The sequence below is a fragment of the Phacochoerus africanus genome, chromosome 1 (genome assembly GCF_016906955.1).
Source record: "Phacochoerus africanus isolate WHEZ1 chromosome 1, ROS_Pafr_v1, whole genome shotgun sequence".
Lineage (NCBI taxonomy): Eukaryota > Metazoa > Chordata > Mammalia > Artiodactyla > Suidae > Phacochoerus > Phacochoerus africanus.
Window position 1 is genome coordinate 53,400,910 of NC_062544.1, and position 21,355 is coordinate 53,422,264.

A 21,355-nucleotide genomic window follows, 5' to 3' on the forward strand; every position below is an offset into this window, starting at 1 on the left:
CTCCAGTGCCAGAAAGATTCTAAAAACTGCAGCCTTGGCTGAAGGGGTTGGAGAAGGTGTGCTAAGATCGGGTCTCAGAGGCCCAGTCCTAATTTTACCTTCTTGCCCAGGGACAATCTTGACCAGGTCTATCTGGTCACACTTCATGGCGGATAGCTCGTGGCAAGTGCGCAGAGCAAACTTACTTTACACAAGCCAGGGACAGTTACGGAGAGAAGGGGCTGAGAAATGGAAGACACGGCAACGCTGACGAGGCGGGGGAATGAGAGGCGGTATGCCTCCCGGGAGGGTTCACTTTTGTACTGCACGCAGGTTCCAGTCTCTGACGTAAAAAAAGCAACAAGCTGGTGAGAGACCCCGCTGTGCTGCTGGACTGCTAGGCCAGGACCTATCCTTGACCTTGGCAAAGACACACACCTACTTAAAGCCGAGGGGCTGCAGCAGCAAATGCGCGCAGCACGGCTGCCTGGAACACCCCCGACCCGGTGAAGGATAGGCCAGCGCAGTGCTGGGGGCCTTCGCTACTACCCGCTCTGGCCGCGGGCGCCTCCCAGCATCGCTTCTAGATAAGCCTGGGCCCGGTTGCTGAGGACGTCATCAGAGCGCGGTCGAGCCTCCAGCCCGCCCCTCGCGTGCCTTCCTCTCTCCTCCCGTCCCGTGACGCGGCCCCGGCGGAGCAGTTGACACACCGAGAGGCGCTCCAACCCCGGCCTGCGCCCGCCGCCCTCCCGACCATGGCGGCTCTCACACTCCTCTCCTCCCGCCTGCGCCTCTGCGCCTCCGCCTACCGCTCCGGGGGCGCCTGGTCCCAGGTAAAGTGCGGGTGCAGAGCAAGGCCACGCGTCGGAAGAACGCGGACGAAACCCGAGGGGTGCCCGCGTTTTCTCCTCTGCCGGCACCCACCTTCTCCAGCCTAGGAGTTTGTATCCCCAGCGCCCTACGCCTTCCTTGCCTCGCTGCTCCTCCGCCTGCCTTGTCAGCTTGGTTCTGCACCAGCTTCCTCGAAGGAGCGAGAAGAGGCAAAGAAGCGCGCGGAAAAGGCTGTGCAGGGACAGGGGGACGCCTGGCAGCGCCAATGTACCTTTCAGGGTTTGCTGGCCTCCTCCCGGGCACGCGCTTGGGAAGGGGCTTGGGAAGCCAGTACCGGCTAGGAGGGCTCCCGGGTTAGGGAGGGGGAGGGGTGAGGCTGCAGGGAATGGGGGATCTCCGGCCAGGGGCGCCTCTAGAGTCCCGGAACCCAGGGTCAGGTTAACCAGCAGTCTACCCGAGTACACCGCCAAGTGGGTGGATCGCCGCGCCCACCATCTCCCCTGCATGGCAGCGCCGCTCCTCGGAGGTTGTAAGGGGAACCCGGACTCGACCGCGCTCGCCGCGAGTTCTACCCCGCCGCGCCCACGAGTCTGGCGGTGGCTTGAGCTCGGGCTTCGGGCGCGGGCATCCCTTCTCCCAAGGCCCTTACGTGGGATCCGCGTTATAGGATTTATATTTTCAAAGCCTTTATGAAATCCCCTTTTTTCCCCGTCTTCATTGCAAAGTCTTAACAAGTGGTATTCCGAGGCGGAGGTGGTTGCCTGACGTGTTTTTGTTTCTTCTTTGGCTCATAGTCTGTTCCTGCTTTAAGCCCAAGTTCGGGTGCGGTTCCTGACCAGAGCCTTTGGAGGCGAGAACTGGATTAGAGCTCTGGCTACATCTGTCACCTTGCGAGCCTCTTCTTTTGAAAGGGAAATGTTTTTATTTGGATGAGGTGTTTTTTGTTGTTGTTTGTTTTTGTCTTTTTGCCTTTTCTGGGGCCGCTCCCGTGGCATTTGGGAGGTTCCCAGGCTAGGGGTTTAATCTGCTGCGATCCGAGCCGCGCCTGCGACCTACACCACAGCTCTCACGGCAACGCCAGATCCTTAACCCACTGAGCAAGGCCAGGGATCGAACCTGCAACCTCATGGTTCCTAGTCGGATTCGTTAACCACTGCTCCAGACGGGGACTCTCTATTTGGATGAATTTTGTATGATAGTTCTGAGCTTGAAAGCGTGCCTTGCCCACACTTGCCTACTCAGGGGAACTTGTGCCTTGCTCCACTGCTCTTCTGATTTCCCCAAATCCACTTTCTGAGAACAGTGAACTCAAAGCGGAGCCATTAAGCCCGGTAGGTAAGTGCTAAGGGGTGATTTAGAACTGAAACAGTTTACTCCTAAATGCCTCTTAGGAAACATATCGATGATCACAGACAGTTTAGGAAATAAAAAGCATTGTTAAAAGCGAACTCTGACCTGAAGGCAGATTGCTGTGGGTGCCGAAACTAATGCAAACCTGGACACAGAGATATCCTTGGACCAAGGTCAATAACATTCCTTCTTTTGACTAGTATCCATGAGGATGTGGGTTCGATCCCTGGCCTCTCTAAGTGGGTTGGGGATCTGGCATTGCCATGAACTGTGGTATAGGTTGCAGATGCCCTAGCTTGGGAACTTCCGTATGCCATGGGTGTGGCCTTAAAAAGCAAAAAAAAAAAAAAAAAAGAAAGAAAGAAATCTTGGAACTATTCTCTCTTCTGCTCCTTTTTCCAACTTTCAGTTGATCACTAGTGTCATGTGTAATAAGTTTGTAATTATATAGTGACATTATCCTTGCAAGTGTGTAAGCTTTATCAGAACAGAGACTATGCTTGTGGTTTTTGTTTAACTCTCAATCCCCAATAATTAGTATATTTGATATCAAATGGCTATTTTTGAACAAATAGATGAATGAATGAAAGAATGAGTTCCCCTGCCACTTTTCTGATTGAGGCTTTCATATGGGAGTTATGACATCATTTCAAAAGCTTTGCTGTCTTTGCCTCATAGAAGGATAAAGTTGAAACTCTTCAGTGTGGTCTTTAAGACTTTTGCAACCTGCTGCAGTCTCCCTTTCCAGCCTGAACTTCATGGACTTCCCTCCATGAGACATCATCTGCACATCCCTGCATACACAGCCTTTTCAATCTCTGAACCTTTACTCAGGCAACTCTCCCTTTCTGGAATCCTCATCCTCATTAGTGTTTTAACTCTTGGCACCCTCTTCAAGCTTTCTGATCCTCTAGGCAGAATGCATTGCTCCTCCATTTGTGATCCTTCAGTGTGCTGAGTATCCCTCCAAAGTTGGAATGGAACATGTATGTTCCCTTGAAAACAAAGTATGCCATTGTTGTAGAGAACTTCCCAGTGCCAGCAACTCCTATGAGTGCCTTGCTATTCATTCCTGTCATAAGTGAGTGATTGGCAGTATTGGTGGCTGGGTCCACCTTTGGTAGATATTGGTCCAATGCTGGACGACTAAAACATTTTAACACGTGTCACTACTTCCTCTTGGCAGTGATGCCACACTTCCTTGCATGTCTGTAATTGGTGGATATCCACCTGCATGTGAACTGCCCTTTCCTTCTAAGGTGGTTCTGTTTACTTCTCTCCATATGGTCTCTCCTCCCCACTTCTGTTTATCTAATTTTGAGACCAAAAGCGGCAATGTCAATCTTTCTGTGTCCTGATTTATTTACCTGTAAGGCCACAAGGTACCTGTATACATTCCATTTCATTAAGATAAGATTGATTTAAATATAAAATGCAGTATGCTTTGTCGTGTTTCCCTGAAAGAGCTTCAAAATGAAGTGCATTTTCTTTTTCTTTTTGGCCATGCCTACAGCATGTGGAAGTTCCCAGGCCAGGGATTGAACTCCTGCCATCGCAGCAACCTGAGCCGCAACAGTAACAACCTGGGAGCCTTAACTCACTGTGCCACAAGAGGATTCTGAAGTGCATTTTCATTTCATTAAGTTCTGGAGTGTTGAATGACAGGAAGAAAAAGAAATTTAGGTGAAAGAATTAGTGGTAGAAAGGTTAGAAAGGAAGGAGTTACAGATTGGGAAGTCCATGAGATAAAACTTGGGCTTCACAGTAGAATCGGACCTCAAAGGTTAAGTGTAAGAATTTGAAGAAGAGGAGAAAGAGGGAAGATGGAGAGGATTTTAAAAGGAGAAATACATTAAATAGAAGACAATTTTGCACTGTAAGAATTTTATTTCAATATGTACTGAGTCATTATTATTTCCTTCTCCCAATAATAATAGTAGAAACTAGTGGTGACAATAACATGGAATTTTGCAGACGGTAGGAGAATGGGAAAAACAAAACATGTTACCTTAGTGTAAGGGAAGACCTCTGTGAAAAAAATTACCCCTAGAATAAATAGATATCAAAGTTGTATAATCCGTTACTCTTCATTCTTTTCAGTAACCTCAGCACACTTGAAGGTTATTTGTTTATTTACTTGTGTTTGTAGCAGATGGTGCTTGGGTCTTTGCCATCATTGTTTTAGTATTTAAAATATATTAGAAGCTAGAGGTAAATTTTTGAGCATTTTAGAGCTGTGGTTTGAATTCATTTATCTAAGGAAAAAAGGTAGATATTATTAGAGACACACTTTTCCTCACCTCCCTACCTTTGAGGGAAAGTAGGCAGGGAGAAAGCCTCATTAGAGTACAAACCCAAAGGCTTTGTCTGGGGTGCTGCCTCCTCCTGGCTCTAAGTAGCTGGCTGGGTTTCAGGCCTGGAAAATCCACAGTAATCTTTGTGTCTCAACTGGCCTTGGGCATCCTGTTTCCTCTTTGCTCCATTGCCTGCATTTCTATTGCTGGATTGCCCAATGATTTGTGACGTACACCACAGCTCACAGCAACACCAAACGTGTCCTTAACCCACTGAGCATGGCCAGGGATTGAAACTGAGTCCTCATGGATACTAGTCGGGTTCCCTAACCACCGAGCCATGATGGGAACTCCATGATCTTTGAATGCTTAGACTGGCAAACTTGATTGCAGATAAACAGTTGGCAGTGTTTTATGTTAAAGTAATCATAAAACCAGGGATCGTTTTTTTTTTAAGATTTTTATTTTTTCTATTATGGTTGATTTACAATGTTCTGTCAATTTCTGCTGTACAACAAAGTGACCCAGTCATACATATATACACACATTCTTTTTCTCACGTTATCCTCCATCATGTTACATCACAAGTGACTAGATATAGTTTCCTGTGTTACTTCACTTAGTATGAGAGTCTCTAGTTCCATCCATGTTGCTGCAAATGGCATTATTTTGTTATTTTTTATGGCTGAGTAGTATTCCATTGTGTAGCTATACCACATCTTAATCCATTCATCTGTTGATGGACATTTAGGATGTTTCCATGTCTTGGCTATTGTGAGTAGTGCTGCAATGAACATAGGGGTGCATGCATCTTTTTCAATAAAAGTTTTGTCTGGATATATGCCCAGGAGTGGGATTGCTCGGTCATAAGGTAGTTCTATATTTAGTTTTCTGAGGTATCTCCATACTGTTTTCTGTGGTTGCATAGTGCTCATTTTCTTTGAAAGCCTCAACAAACATCACCTGGCTTAACTGGCTATAGTATGGATCACGTTAAAAAGAATTCTTTGGGAGTTCCCTTTGTGGTTCAGGGGAAATGAAGATGCAGGTCTGATTCCTGGCCTCGCTCAATGGGTTGGAGATCCAGCATCCGGCATTCCCATGAGCTTTGATGTAGGTCGCAGACACAGCTCAGATCCTGAGTTTCTGTGGCTGTGGTATAGGCCAGCAGCTGTAGCTTCATATACACAACGGAATACTACTCAGCCATAAAAAAGAACAAAATAATGCCATTTGCAGCAATGTGAATGAAACTAGAGACCCTCATATTAAGTGAGGTAACTCAGAAAGAAAAAGACAAATACCATAGGATAGCACTTGTATCTGGAATCTAATAAATGGCACAATTGAACCTATCTACAGAAAAGAAACAACCCCAGAGTTCCTGTTGTGGCTCAGAAGTCATGAACCCCACTAGTATCCATGAGGACACATGTTCAATCCTGGCCTCGCTCAGTGGGTTAAGGATCTGGCGTTGCTGTGAGCTGTGGAGTAGGCTGGCAGCTGCAGCTCTGATTTGACCCCTAGCCTGGGAACTTCCATGTGTGGCCCTAAAAAAATAAAAAGAATTCTTCGTAAAATCAGAAGTGTGTGGAATGGAGTAAAGTTTACACTTCCCAAAGGAAGCGCATATCCTCTGAGAGGTATGTTCTGTAATTCCCAGGCTCAGGGCTAAGTGCGTCTTAGTCTTATAATAAGACACCATTGTTTAATCTTTGCTAAAAAAAAAAAATCCTTACTACACCCCTGAGAAATGGTTATCATTCTTTTGTAAACTTAAAATCAACACCCCCCCCAAAAAAAGCCACTCAGAGATTAAGAAATTTTCTCAAGTTCATACTTTTACACAGTTTTGAAACAAGGATATTTTTGACCCCAAGATTATTGGAGTTTGGCCTATTATTACCATACTATTTATTTCTCAATCAGTAGCTATCAGATGTCAAATAACAAGTTGATAATGTCAACAAATATTGTTAACTGAATGTATGAAAAATGAATAAACTGATGCTGAGTACCTATAAATTCTTCATTATCCTGAGCCTTTCTCATTCCCTGAAAACATGAATTGCTTCTATTGTTTTTTTTTTTTTTTTGTCTTTTTGTCATTTCTCGGGCTGCTCCCTCAGCATATGGAGGTTCCCAGGCTAGGGGTTGAATCGGAACTGTAGCTGCCGGCCTCCACCAGAGCCACAGCAACAGCAACGTGGGATCCGAGCCACGTCAGACCTACACCACAGCTCACAGCAACGCCAGATCCTTAACCCACTGAGCAAGGCCAGGGATCAAACCTGCAACCTCATGGTTCCTAGCCGGATTCGTTAACCACTGCGACACCACGGGAACTCCTTGGTTTTAAGCTTTTGATTGTCTGGGTAAATTTGAAACTGTTGGATCTTTTCTAAAATACCTCTGAGATTCTCTTTTGGGGGTGGGGTGGGGCAAGCTTCGCTGTGATTTCTGACTGTAATGATGACACTGGTTATCAACTGAAAGAAAGGAATGGGATTCCTCATAAGACTGTGCTGTATCTTTTTGTTTCTCATGAATCTGAAAAGCCTCTCTGGCTCTGTAGGGGAAACGAGCTTTCTTCTGACTTCTCTACAGGTTTCATGTTCTGTCACTCTACAGATAGGTCAGTTCAGAGTGAACTTACCATCCAGATAAATTTTTAAATTTTCTTCCTCCTCCTGCTAAGACCCTGACTCTTCACTCTTAACTGGAGATAAAGACAGCAGAGTTCTTCCTAAAAAAAATAGGACATAGGACGTACATAAAGTTTTGTTGTATATAAATAATGAAATAGAAGTAGTATAAGACTGAGGGTTTTTAAAAAACAGAAAGAGCATATCGTGCTTGAGGGATCGTGTTATACAAGGCCAAAGCTGGGATCTGGTCTTACTTTAGCAGTGGTGGGTAAGTTATAAGATCTAAGCTTCAGAAACCTGACTTGTAAAATGAGTTGGTTGGATTAGATGTCTGTGTATTTTTCTCTTTATTTTCTAGGAGATATCCACAACTTTATGATATGCCTGTTGGCCTATTTGTTCAGACTAGCAAACTTCTAATTTCTAAGGTTGAAAATGTGTTTTTATGTGCCTGTGTGTTAAACAGAATCAAATAACTCTTTGTTACTTGAAGATAGAAAAGAGGTGTTGATAAAAAAAAAAATATGAACAACCTAACAGTTGAGAGTTAGGCTTCATTTGGTGGACAAAACTGAGGACTTCACCTCGGGAAGGAACATCTCAAGTAACCCTGAGAAAACTGCTCCAAGGACGTGAGGAGGGAGCTAGCATATATGGGAGTTGTGCAACAAAGGGCAGGTAGTAGGAACAAAAGATTACTGTTAATGAAAGAAAACCAGATATCTCAAGGAGTATAGCCCTTTTGTAAGTATGGGAAGATGCTAGGGTCTGGTCTCAATGAAATCATTCCTGTGATGTGCACCTCAGTTAACTGGGGCCGGTATCCTGTGTTTTCACAACCTGAAGGCTCACCCTTGGGAGTGGCTGCTAGATAGTATTCTTTGTTTCCTTCCCGAGTTCCCTCAGGGTTCACCAGCTCACCCTTGGAGGTGGTTCCAATTGCTGATGTCTTTGATATCCTTTGTTTACTGATAAGGCAGGCAGTATTTTACTTCTCAGAGGAGATAGCTCTTTGTGGCTTAAGCCCTTTCCTTTCTATCCCTGCCTCTGCATAGTTCCCCCTGGTTGGGCAGTGTGCCTGGGGATATGCTGTTCTCCCCATCTGACCTTGACCAAGGTTGAAATTTAAAGGGCCAAAGGTCCCTTGAGCAACCTTTACCTTTGCAGATCTCATTTGAGACTTTAAGTGTAGTTCTTTTAAATCTCCTTTTGTATTAACTGACACTTTAAAACAATTTTTAATTTAATTTTTTGGCCTCACCCTCGGCATGCGAAGTTCCCCAGCCAAGGATGGAACCGTGCCACAGTAGTGGCAACGCTGGATCCTTAACTGCCAGGCTATCAGGAAGCTCCAGTCAACACTTTTTATGAAAGGAGTTTTTGGAAGAAGAAAAGTGTGATAGAGCTCATCTATCCTGTTTCCTTGAACCCCTCGGGTTCTCTGTCTGGGAGGTTCTGATAGGCAGTGGATGCGAAGCTTAACAACCTCTATGGGTTGGTTAAGGGGCAGCATCTCAGCAGTCAGGTGTCATTCTCTTTGCTCTCACTCTTTTTAGGGTGACTGTAGAATGAGAATAAAGGAGTTGAGTGTGAGTGACTGATTGTAACACAACTGACCTTAAAATTTTTTCCGGTCCATACTGGAAAGGAATGCAGTGTCAAGATGGAAATAGTTTAAAACTGATCATGAATGCTCACTAGATAATTTGGCTTGCACCAAATAATACACTGTGGTAAGACTGGCCATGGCTCTCTTGCAGATAACAGTTGGCTATTTTTATCCAGCATCCATAAATGCCAAACCCATGGGGAATGAATCTTTCTGTGTGTACTTCTTTACTTGTCCCTTCAGGAGGAGTCTCGGACACCCAAGATTGAATCAGGGCCCAAATATGTAGTATTTGGGGGGGGGGGGTTTGGTCATGCTGTACTTAATTTTCTTGAGAGAAACAGTTGCGTTAATACTTACTAGTTTGGGGAGTTCCTGTCGTGGCAAAGCAGAAACAAATCTGACTAGGAACCATGAAGCTGTGGGTTTGATCCATGGCCTTGCTCAGTGGGTTAAAGATCTGGCATTGCTATGAGCTGTGGTGTAGGTTGCAGACGTGGTTCGGATGTGATGTGGCTGTGGCTGTGGCCGACAGCTGTAGCTCCAATTCAACCCCTGGCCTGGGAACCTCCATATGCTGAGGGAGTGGCCCTGTAAAGGAAAAAAAAAAAAACAAAAAAACGGAAATACTTAACTAGGTTGGAGTAAATAACACAGTACTTAGCACATAGTAGTAAGCACTCAAATATTTGTTGGTGGTATTGTATCAGAAACTGATACTTGATGACACTGATATTGTGAATTTGACACATCAAATTGTGAATTTGAGTCCTAGTGTACAGGCAATCCCCTTTCTTTCTCTCTCTCTCCATTTTTTTTTTTGGGGGGGGTGTCTTTTCTCTCTTTAGGGCCGCACCAGAGGCATATGGAGGTTCCCAGGCTAGGCGTCGAATTTGGATCTGTAGCCTCAGGTCTAGGCCAGAGCCACAGCAACACAAGATCCAAGCCGAATCTGTGACCTACACCACAGCTCACGGAAACGCCGGGTCCTTAACCCACTGAGCGAGGCCAGGGATTGAACCCTCAACCTCATGGTTCCTAGTTGGATTCCTTTCCACTGAGCCACGACGGGAACTCCTCTCTCTCCTTCTCTTTCTTTTATGTCTGTGATCTTAGAGAGACAGCAGTGAGTGATGGCTTGGAGCGAGATCTTAATTTTCTGCTCAGGAATTGAACCTGAGCAGCCTGGTTGAAAATGGGAATCCTTGCCACTGGAGTAACTAGAGGCTAAAAGCAGAATTGCCCTGTTTCTTGCCCCCTCTTGAAAGCAAAAATGTTTCAAGGAGGCAAAGACTGTGAAAACAGGTATAAAGTTTATTGTTAGAGACACATACAACGTGTGGGATAGCACACAGACACAGTTTAAGTCAGAAGCGAAGATGTAACACACACCCTAAAGAGGAGTGTGGGTGCGGGCGTCCCCCCTCAACGAGGAGCCCACCAGAGAGGTGGTTTAAATCACTTATATAGCACAGTTTCCAGGTCTTTGTTTTAGCCAACTATCTTGTTTTATTTCTCATACCTGCCTGGACACAGGACCCTTCTGGATATGCTGAAGCATCTTTTGGCAAAGATGGATTCCAGAGCAAAGGGTGAAGGGACGGTATCAGGACTTATTAAGGCCTGGTGCCCCCTCCCTTTTTGACCCCTAGGAGTCTTACTGTGCATGTATACTTGGGGAGGTCTCCTTGACCCTAGGAGTGATTGAAGTGGTCATCTTACCTTTCTACTCCAGCAGAGCTCAGCTCTTGCCATTAACTTTTTCCTTGAATTGTCAGAGAGAAACAAGCCCCAATTTACTTGGCATAGCAAGTTCAGGCTGTTCTCAGCCTAGGGGCCCATCTCTCTCCTACCTTAGCTGCATTCCCGGCATATGGAAGTTCTTGGCCAGGGATTGAATCTGAGCCACAGCTGTGACCAATGTCACAGCTAAGGCAATGCCAGATCCTTTAACCCACTGTTCTGGGTTAGGGATTGAACCCATGACTCCACAGCAACCTGAGTTGCTGCAGTGGGATTCTTAACCCACTGCACCACAGTGGGAACTCTGCTCTCTACTTCCTTTCACTCTTTCCAGGGGCTACATGTGACAGAGTTTCTTTCTTTCTTTTTTTGTCTTTTTGCCATTTCTAGGGCCGCTCCTGCAGCATATGGAGGTTCCCAGGCTAGGGGTCGTATCAGAGCTGTGGCTGCTGGCCTACGCCACAGCCACAGCAGTGCGGGATCCGAGCCCCGTCTGTGACCTATACCACAGCTCACGGCAATGCCGGATCATTAACCCACTGAGCAAGGCGGGGGATCAAACCCGAAACCTCATGGTTCCTAGTCGGATTCGTTAACCACTGCGGAGTTTTCCTTCTTTAATGGAAGATATTGATCATAGGGGGATTCTGGTGATAATCTGTGGATAGAGTCCATCCTACTCTTAAGATGAACTACTTACAACAACCACCCTTTCAAAGATAGGCTAGGGAAATTATCCTTGTATAAAATTTAATAAGTACTATACATGCAAAGTAAACACATGTTTCCATATGAGTATTCACTTAAAAGTATTTTTTTCCTGTTTTAGGGATGTGCTGGCTACTTTTCAACTAGCACGCGTCGTCATACCAAATTTTATACGGATGCAGTGGAAGCTGTAAAAGACATCCCTGATGGTGCAACAGTGCTGGTTGGTGGTGAGTAATAATGATTTATGGTAGTAACAGCTTTCTTTTTAGCAAAGCAGGGAAATTACAATGACAAGATACATAGAATAGAAAGGTCAATTATTTGATTACTTATCATTTATTCATGATCTTATTTATTTATTTTTTTTTTGCTTTTCGCCTTTTCTAGGGCCGCTCCCGCGGCATATGGAGGTTCCCAGGCTAGGGGCTGCCGGCCTACGCCAGAGCCACAGCAATGCAGGATCCGAGCCGCATCTGCAACCTACACCACAGCTCTCGGCAATGCCGGATCCTTAACCCACTGAGCAAGGGCAGGGACCGAACCCGCAACCTCATGGTTCCCAGTCGGATTCCTTTCCACTGAGCCACGACGGGAACTCCTCATGATCTTATTTTTGTTTATTTATTACATCCTTTAAAAATTTTTGTTTTTTAAAAAAAAAATTTTTTTTTTTCTTTTAGTGCTGCACCTGTGGCATATGGAAATTCCCAGGCTAGGGGTCTAATTGGAGCTGTTGCTGCCGGCCTATGGCAGAGCCACAGCAATGCCTGATCGCAGCAGTGTCTGCGACCTACACCACAGGTCATGGCAATGCCGGATCCTCAACCCACTGAGCGAGGCCAGATATCGAACCAGCAACCTCATGGTTCCTAGTTGGATTTGTTTCCACTGCGCCATGATGGGAACTCCTTAAATTTTTTTAAATTTTAATTTAATTTATTTGTTTAGTCTCCTTTACAGCCACACCCATGGCATGTGGAAGTTCCCAGGCTAGGGTTCTAATCGGAGCTGTAGCTCCAATGCTTTTATCTGTTACTTTTTTTTTTTGGCTAAGCTGTGACATGTGGAAGTTCCTGAGCCAGAGACTGAACCTGCACCACAGCAGTGACAATGATGAATCCTTTAACTGTTAGGCCATCAGGGAACTGAACTACTGTCTCACATTCATTAAACTTGCTGCCTGATTTTTATATATTTCTTTGGATTTCTTGACCTTGGTCACAGAGTCTAAGGCTTATTCTTAGGACTCCTCTTCATTCATTTATTCATTTATTCAACGCAGCAATCATTGAATTTATTTATTTATTTATTTATGTCTTTTTAGGACCACACCCTTGGCATATGGCGATTCCCAGGCTAGGGGTCCAATCAGAGCTACAGCTGCCAGCCTACACCACAGCCATAGCAACACCAGATCCAATCCACGTCTGTGACCTACACTACAACTCATGGCAACGCCAGATCCTCAACCCACTGGCAAGGCCAGGGATCAAACCTGCATCCTCATGGATACTAGCTGGATTCGTTTCTGCTGAGCTACAATTGGAACTCCCTCTTTTTTTTTTTAATTTTTTTGTCTTTTTAGTGCTGTACCAGCAGCATATGGAGGTTCCTAGGCTAGGGGTTGAATCAGATCTGTAGCCGCTGGCCTACACCACAGCCACAGCAATGCCAGATCCAAGCCGCATTTGTGAACTACACCTCAGCTCATGGCAACATTGGATCCTTAACCCACTGAGCGAGGCCAGGGAACCTACATCCTCATGAATACTAGTCAGATTCATTTCCTCTGGGCCAAGATGGGAACTCCAACGTCAGTTTTTTTTATTAAACTTTTTGTATGGAGTTCCCATCGTGGCTCTGTGGTTAATGAATCCGACTAGGAACCATGAGGTTTAAGCGTTGCCGTGAGCTGTGGTGTAGGTCACAGATGCAGCTCATATCCCATGCTGCTGTGGCTGTGGTGTAGGCTGGCAGCTACAGCTCTGATTAGACCCCTAGCCTGGGAACCCCCATATGCCACTGGTGCGGCTCTAGAAAAGACAAAAAATAAAATTAAAAAAAGTAAATAAATAAACTTTTTGTTTTGTTTTGTTTTCTTTGGCTGCACCCACAGCATACAGAAGTTCCCAGGCCAGTGATCAAACCCTCGCTACAGCAGCAACCTGAGCTGCAGCAGTGACAATGGCAAATCCTTAACCTGCTGAGCCACACAGGAATGCCTTAAGGTTCAGTTTTGAAGTGGGAAAATAACAGATATGTAAGGTGCAAGAAGAACAATGTGTACCCATGTTAACACATTGAACTTGGCTATACTTATGCATCAAAGGACTTGACAGTCATCTGGTGCTTTATAATGATGTGAAACATTTGGATACATCTGTGTGACCATTTATTGACTTGCTAAGATATTTCTATGCATTTTACTTGGTAGGTCTAATAATATGCTTGTATACTTTTTTTTATTAAAAAGAATAACATACATTTCCCTGAAAGAACATTATCTTCTTCAAAAATTGTTTATCTTTTTGGCTTGTTATAGGTTTTGGGTTATGTGGAATTCCGGAGAATCTTATAGGAGCTTTGCTAAAGACTGGAGTAAAAGAACTTACTGCAGTCAGCAACAATGCAGGGTAAGTGGGCATTTTTAAAACAATTGGCTTGAAAGTAATTGCAGTCATCTGTAATATTTAAGTGAAATCTATGAATAAAATGAAAAATTTCCCATTTACACGTGCAATATACTGGGGCATCAAAGATAGTGTTTGTCAAGCTCAAGAGTAGAGGTTACATGTATTCAAACATTTTAGGGACCATTGTGTGCTTTACTTACTAATTGTAAGTAAAGCACACTTGCATAACCTTTTATTTTAATCTGATGTGATTTTATTTTTCTAAACTTCAAATATGTTGTTAAAGTTAAAATATATATGTTCAGGAGTTCCCTTCGTAGCTTAGCAGTTAATGAACTGGACTAGGATGGATGAGGATGCAGATTTGATCCCTGACCTCGCTCATTGTGTTAAGGATCTGGCATTGCTGTGACCTGTGGTGTAAGTCATAGACATGGCTCAGATCTTACATTGCTGAGGCTGTGGCATAAGTCAGCAGCTGTAGCTCTGACAAACCCCCTAGCCTGAGAACCTACATGTGTCGTGGGTATGGCCCTAAAAAAAAAAAAAAAAAAAAAAAGAAAAGAAAAAAAGAAAAGAAAAGAAAAAAAAGATGTGTTCAAATTGAGTCCTGCATTTAAAAATTTAGAAATGTTCTTTTATGTTAAATGTTATAGTAGATCATTATGCAATAATGAAGGAAGATGGACAGGAATTTGAAATCTGTTTATTTTGTTTTGGTTATGTCACTGCCCCACATGATAAATAAAGAATACAATCAATCACCAAAAATGTTGGTAGTCTTGGTAGAAGGAAGAGGGTATACAGTAAGCACTTAAGACAGTAGGATCACATATGGAGGTGGTCAACAGTCAGCCATAAAATTTTAATGATGAATAGCCTTTACGTTTTATATGGTACTCATGCTTCCTGGATTTGAGTGAGTTGTTCTTTTCCCATGTTAGGGAAGTTTTTGGTATTATCTCTTGGAATGTTTTTTCTGTCCCCTCTCTCTTCTTCTGGCACCTCTACAATACGGATGTTGGTGCATTTAACGTTGTCCCAGAGTTCTCTGAGACTCTCTTCATTTGTTTTCAATCTTTTTTCTCTTTTCTGTTACTCATTCGTAATTTCCACTAATCTGTCCTCCACCTCGCTTATTCGTTCTTCTGCCTCCTGTATTCTGCTGTTGGCTGCTTCTAGTGAATTCTTTATTTCAGTTATTGTATTTTGCATCTCTTCTTAAGTTTTATCTCTTGTATCTCTTTGGTCAGTGTTTCCTGTAAGTTATCCATCTTTGCTTCTAATTTATTTCCAATGCCTTGCATCATCTTCAGCATCAACAGTCTAAAGTCTTTTTCCTGGAGGTTGAGAAACTCCTCATCACTTAGCTGATTTTCTGGGTTTTTTTCTTTCTCCCTCATCTGTGTTATAGTTCTCTGTCTTTTCGTTTTTATAGGTTTTTGGTGTGGTGACCTTTTTACAGATAATAGAGTTGTAGCTTCTCTTACTTCTGGTGTCTGCCCCCCTTGTGACTGAAGTCTGTATGGGGGCTTGGTGTAGGCTTCATGATGGGAGGGGCTGATGCCTGCCCACTGGTAGGAGGAGCCGATTCTAATCCCTCTGGTGGGTGGGGCTTAGTCTCTGGATGGGATTAGAGGCAGCTGTGTGCCTGAAGGGTCTTTAGGCAGCCTGTTTACTGAGGAGTAGGGCTGTGATCCCACCTGGATTGTTCTTTGCCCTGGGGCTTCTCAGCCTGACTGATGGGTGGGGCCAGATTTTCCCAAAATGGCCACCTCCAGAAAAAGGCAAGCTGCTGAATATTCCCAAGAGCTTTGCTTCCAATGTCCTTCCCCCACAACAAGCCACATTCACCCCTGTTTTCCCGGGATGTCCTCCAAGAACTGTAGTCATGTTTGACCCAGATTCCTATGGAGACTTTGCTTTGCCCTGGGACCCAGTGCACATGAAAGTTTGTGTGCACCTTTTAAGAATGGGGTCTCCGTTTACCCCGTCCTGTGGAGCTCCTGCATACAAGCCCCACTGGCCTTCAATGCCAGATGCTCCAGGGGCTCTTTCTCCCAGTGCCAGATCCCCACACATGGGATTTTGATGTGGGGCTCAGAACTCTCACTCCTGTAGGTGAGACTCTGTGAACCAGTTAGTTTCCAGTCTGTGGGGCTTCCCACCCGGGAGGTATGGGGTTGTTTATATCGCATAATCGCCCCTCCTACCTCCTGATGTGGCCTCCTCTTTGCCTTCTGGAGTAGGATATCTTCTTTAAGGTTTCCGGTCCATTTGGTTGAAGATTGCTCAGCCTTTAGTTGTGAATTTTGTTGTTTTTAGGAGAGAAGTTCGGCTCCAGTACTTCTATTCTGCCGTCTTAATCCCATCTCTCCAAATAGCCTTCACATTAAGATATATTTAGTTATGAAGGAAAAAGCTATTTTTATACCAAATGGTAAATTGTCAGTTCTCTTTTAACAATGAAAGATTTAAAGATCTTAAAAAATTAAAAAATTAACTAAGTTGGCAGTTTAGCCTCTTATAATGCAGTTTAGAATAAACAGATTATTTAGGAATCACAACTGATCCTGCATTTGTGCTCATTTTTTCCTGTGCTGAGTCTATTGTTTTTATTTGGAAGGATCTGCACTTCTTGTCTATATATTCAGAGCTTTCCATCTTACAGAAGTAAACAATTCATAGGTTTTAAATTACAAGCCCTTCTGGGTAGTGTGATCAATCTCTTGCCCTCCTGTTCTGTCTTGCTGCAGACATGAATCTTCCTTTTGATCAGCATATCCTGCTGACTAATTACCTAGTAGCTACCTCGGATATTACATCCATGATTACCAGATCCACTGTCATGGTTTTGCAGGTCTTGTGTTCAAGGAACTCTTATTTTACTTAATGGCCCCAAAGCACAAGAGTAGTGATGCCAAAGAGAACCCATAAAATGCCTCCTTTAAATGAAAAGATGAACATTCTTGACGTAAGGAAAGGAAAAAAAAGCATATGTGGAGGTTGCTAAGTTCTATGGTGAACCTTCTATCTGTGAAATTGTGAAGAAGGAAAAAATAAACTTGTACTAGTTTTTTTTTTTTTGGCTGTGTCTGTGGCACGTGGAAGTTCCCAGGCCAAGGATCGAACCCAGAGCACAACAGTGACCTGAGCCATTGGAGTGCCATTGCCAGATCCTTATACAGATCCTCCTCCACTTAAGGTGGGGTTCTGTCCTAATAAACCCATCAAAAGTTGAAAATATCCTAAGTCATAGATGCATTTAATACACCGAATCTCATAGCTTAGCTCAGCCTACCTGTAACATGCTCAGAAGATTGATATTGGCCTACAGTTGGGCAAAATCATCTAGCACAAAACCTGTTTTAATTGAATATTGTACTGAGTGAAAAATAGAATGGTTGTACGGGTACAGGGTAGGTGTAAGTGTGTTATCTTCATGATCATGGCTGACTTGGAGCTGCAGCTGCCACTGCCCAGCATCAACAGAATATCACACTGCATATTGCTAGCCTGAGAAAAGATCAAAATTCAAAACGTGAGGTATAGTTTCTACTGCATGCATATTGCTTTCCACCATTTGTGTAGGAGTGTTCCCTTCATACCCTCTACAGCACTTATTGTTTGTAGACTTTTTGATAATAGCCAATTTGAAAGGTGTGAAGTGATAACCTTATTGTGGTTTTGATTTGCATTTACCTAATAATTAGCAATATTGAACATCTTTTCATGAACCATCTGTATGTCCTCTTTGGAGAAATGTCTGTTTAGGTCTCATGCCCATTTTTGTTTGGGTTGTTTGTTTTTTTGAAACTGAGTTGTATCAGTGTTTTGCATATTTGGAAATTAACCTATTGTTGGTTGCAACTTCATTATTAAAATTTCATTTTGACAATTTATTCTAGAATTGTCAGTTGATAAGATTTCAGAAAATGAAATAATCAGATTTGAAAATGAAAAAATATTTGCAGAAAATTGATGTTTTCTATGAAGTATATTTTTGTTTTGCCTTACTGTACCTCTTTAATGAATTCTTAGCTCTAGACTTCATTTAACCACTTAGTTTGAATCCCAAATTTGTTGTGCTGCAGGAAAAAGATCAAGTCTCTTTCTCTTTAGGTATGCTAGGAAAATATCGGCTATTAAAGGCAAGCAAGATAATCTCTTTGAAAGCTCACCTGGGGGTTCCCGTCGTGGCTCACTGGGTTAAGAACCTGACTAGTATCCATGAGGATGTGGGTTCGATCCCTGGCCTTGCTCAGTCAGTTAAGGATTCAGAATCACCATGAGCTGTGGCATAAGGTGAAGACATGGCTTGGATCTGGTGTTGCTGTGGCTGTGGCGTAAACTGGCAGCTGCAGCTCCAATTTGACCCCTACTCTGTAAACTTCCATATGCTGCAGGTGTGACCCTAAAAAGGAGAAAAGAAAGCTCACCCAAATTATCTTTAGTATCAAAAAACTGAAAGATATTTTAATATATATACTTCTCTGTTAGAAATGTCTTTTTTCTCTTTATTATTGTGTGCGAGGGCCTTGCCTTTTTCCTTTTTATATTGTCAGTGCCTGATACACAGTAGATAAGAGTTAATGTCTACGGAATTTGTGAGCTGGAAAGTACATAGCAAGAAAAACACTCTTACTGGAGTTCCCGTCGTGGTGCGGTGGTTAACGAATCCGACTGGGAACCATGAGGTTGCGGGTTCGGTCCCTGCCCTTGCTCAGTGGGTTAACGATCCGGCGTTGCCGTGAGCTGTGGTGTAGGTTGCAGACTCGGCTCGGATCCTGCGTTGCTGTGGCTCTGGCGTAGGCCAGTGGCTACAGCTCTGATTGGACCCCTAGCCTGGGAACCTCCATATGCTGCAGGAGCGGCCCAAAGAAATAGCAAAAAGACAAAAAAAAAAAAAAAAAAGAAAAAAGAAAAACGCTCTTATTATAAGCTATCTAACAACACTTTTTGAGGCATAAACACTAAATTTGTACATGATCAAGTGGTAACCTGGGCTGAAGTTCTTATGCAATGCTTGGTTGACATGCCAGATTGCTAGTCCATAAATAAAGCAGAGGTTAAATACACACAGTGTCCAGAGCCAAGGTCAACAAATATAGAAAGATCATCTCCAGACAGAGCTAAGTTCAAATGTGTAATGGGTTGAAAAGTGAAACAGAGATCCATGAAAGCGTGGTTAGAAAAATTCCCAAGTCAATGAATGACCAAATGTATTCTGGTATGTAGTATGGACCTATACCTGGAGTTCCAGATTTATTTATTTATTTATTTATTTATTTATTGTCTTTTTGCTATTTCTTTGGGCCGCTCCTGCAGCATATGGAGGTTCCCAGGCTAGGGGTCCAATCAGAGCTGTAGCCACTGGCCTACGCCAGAGCCACAGCAACGCAGGATCCGAGCCGCGTCTGCAACCTACACCACAGCTCACGGCAACGCCGGGTCGTTAACCCACTGAGCAAGGGCAGGGACCGAACCCGCAACCTCATGGTTCCTAGTCGGATTCGTTAACCATTGCGCCACGACAGGAACTCCCCAGATTTTTAAAACTACAGAAAGCAAATGGAATGGACTATACTCACCTTCATGGATTGTTTTAGTGTTATGACTTTATTTAGGTAGGGCTCTAGAGGATATTGATGGTAATTGATCATATATTGGGTAATTGAGAGAGTTTACCAAAGAGAAAGGGATCCTTTTTTTTTTTTTTTTTTCTGTCCCTTGGTGGTGTTGAACCCAAAGGGACCCTTTTTGGGGGGCGGGGGGCACTGTGCCTGTGGCACATAGAGGACCAGGGATCAAACCCATGCCACAGCAGTGATAACACTGGATCCTTACTGTGCTACCAGGGAAGGCTTAGAGACCTTCACTTTTTTTTTTTTTTTGTCTTTTTGCCATTTCTTGGGCCATTCCCTCAGCATATGGAGGTTCCCAGGCTAGGGGTCGAATCGGAGCTGTAGCCGCCGGCCTACACCAGAGCCACAGCAACATGGGGATCCGAGCTGAGTCTGTGACCTACACCACAGCTCATGGCAACACCGGATCCTTAACCCACTGAGGAAGGCCAGAGATCAAACTCACAACCTCTTAGTTCCTAGTTGGATTCGTTAACCACTGAGCCACGACAGGAACTCCAAGACCTTTGCTTTTATTCAGAGTAAAATTTACTCTAAATAAATGGATCCCAACAGAATTTTGAGCAGAGCAGTTATGGGATCTGACCTTTTTTTTTTAGCTTTTTAGGGCCCCACCTGCAGCATAAGGAAGTTCCCAGGCTGGGGGTTGAATCGGATCTATAGCTGCCGGCCTGCAGCACCACCATAGCAGTGTGGGATCCAAGCCGTGTCTGTGACCTACACCACAGCTCATGGCTATGCCAGATCCCCAAACCACTGAGCGAGGCCAGGGATCTGAACCCGCATCCTCATGGACACTATTTGATTTGTTTCTGCTGTGCCACAATGGGAACTCCCTGATCTGACATATTTTGTACTTGTATTTTTGGCTGTCATTTTGTGAGTAGATCATAGCGGACAGGGAAGCTTACTGCAGTGTCTGGGCAAGAGATGGCGGAGGTCCCAGGAATGAGAACTGCTCAGATTTGGATAGATTCTGAAGCTAATCCGAATTTTCCACTTGAGTTAATGTGGAATGTGTGTGTCAGAAATCACTTACATTGTAAGGATGGGGCTGCCATAAGATGAGCTGGGGAAGGCTGCAGGTGGAGCTAGGGTAGTAGAATTGTTAACCTGAAGAACTGAGAGCCTAGCTAGGTATTAATTAAGAACAGGCAAAAAACAAATCTAGAAAACATTGTGTAACCAGTTTTCCGAAAGACTCTTTAGTGATTTGGAGCCCTCTAGTGGACAAGTGTATTATTAATCTTCAGGGAATTCTCCCCATATCTCAAAAGAGCACTCCTGGAAGACACTTAGTATTTAGGTTTTAGTTTTCTTTTGAACCAAGTAAGAATAAATCATGCAGCTATTTCTTTTACACCCATGGTGGTTGGAAATGTTAGTAGATCCAGCATTGGAAAGGTAGGACTAGAACAAGTTTATCAGAAGGTTGACAGTTAACTGTTACCTAGACTAACTTAAGGAACTCCGTGTTGTCAGGACTGCCTGAGGGGGATGCTAGAGGCTTGAGAATGATACATCCTGAGAATTAGAAAAGAGTTAGTCGAGTGGGAATGGCCACTTGTGCATGCGAGGAGGAGGGTGGAGAGTGAAGTGAAGGTGGAAGGAAAGGAGGTTGTTAGGAGAAATGTCAGTGGTTTGCCATACATATTTTCAAGTTTTTGAATATAAGTGATATTAATGTTCCATCAGATGTTCCTTTGATTGTAAGCTGCTTGCATTTTCCTTCTAGGGTTGACAACTTTGGTTTGGGCCTTTTACTTCAATCCAAGCAGATAAGACGCATGATCTCTTCATACGTGGGAGAAAATGCAGAATTTGAACGACAGTACTTAGCTGGTGAATTAGAAGTAGAGCTGACACCTCAGGTAAAAAAAAAAAAAAATCCGTTTTTCTTTTATAATACTAA

At 43.8% G+C, this 21,355-nt stretch overlaps 1 protein-coding gene across 3 annotated transcripts in view; it reads left to right on the forward strand.

Annotated features, from left to right (window-relative positions):
* Positions 1 to 505: 505 nt before the first annotated feature.
* The window catches only part of OXCT1 (3-oxoacid CoA-transferase 1), a 154,580-nt gene continuing 133,730 nt past the window's right edge, over positions 506 to 21,355 (forward strand). Inside the window, exons 1-4 of one of the 3 annotated variants that reach the window (XM_047766433.1) lie at positions 506 to 812; positions 11,284 to 11,392; positions 13,708 to 13,798; positions 21,179 to 21,314. In XM_047766433.1, the coding sequence (XP_047622389.1) occupies positions 735 to 812; positions 11,284 to 11,392; positions 13,708 to 13,798; positions 21,179 to 21,314 (414 nt within the window). In that variant the 5' untranslated portion in view covers positions 506 to 734. Of the gene's footprint in view, positions 813 to 1,937; positions 2,146 to 11,283; positions 11,393 to 13,707; positions 13,799 to 21,178; positions 21,315 to 21,355 lie in introns of those variants that run through there. The other 2 variants (XM_047766441.1, XM_047766450.1) reach the window with 2 other exon arrangements.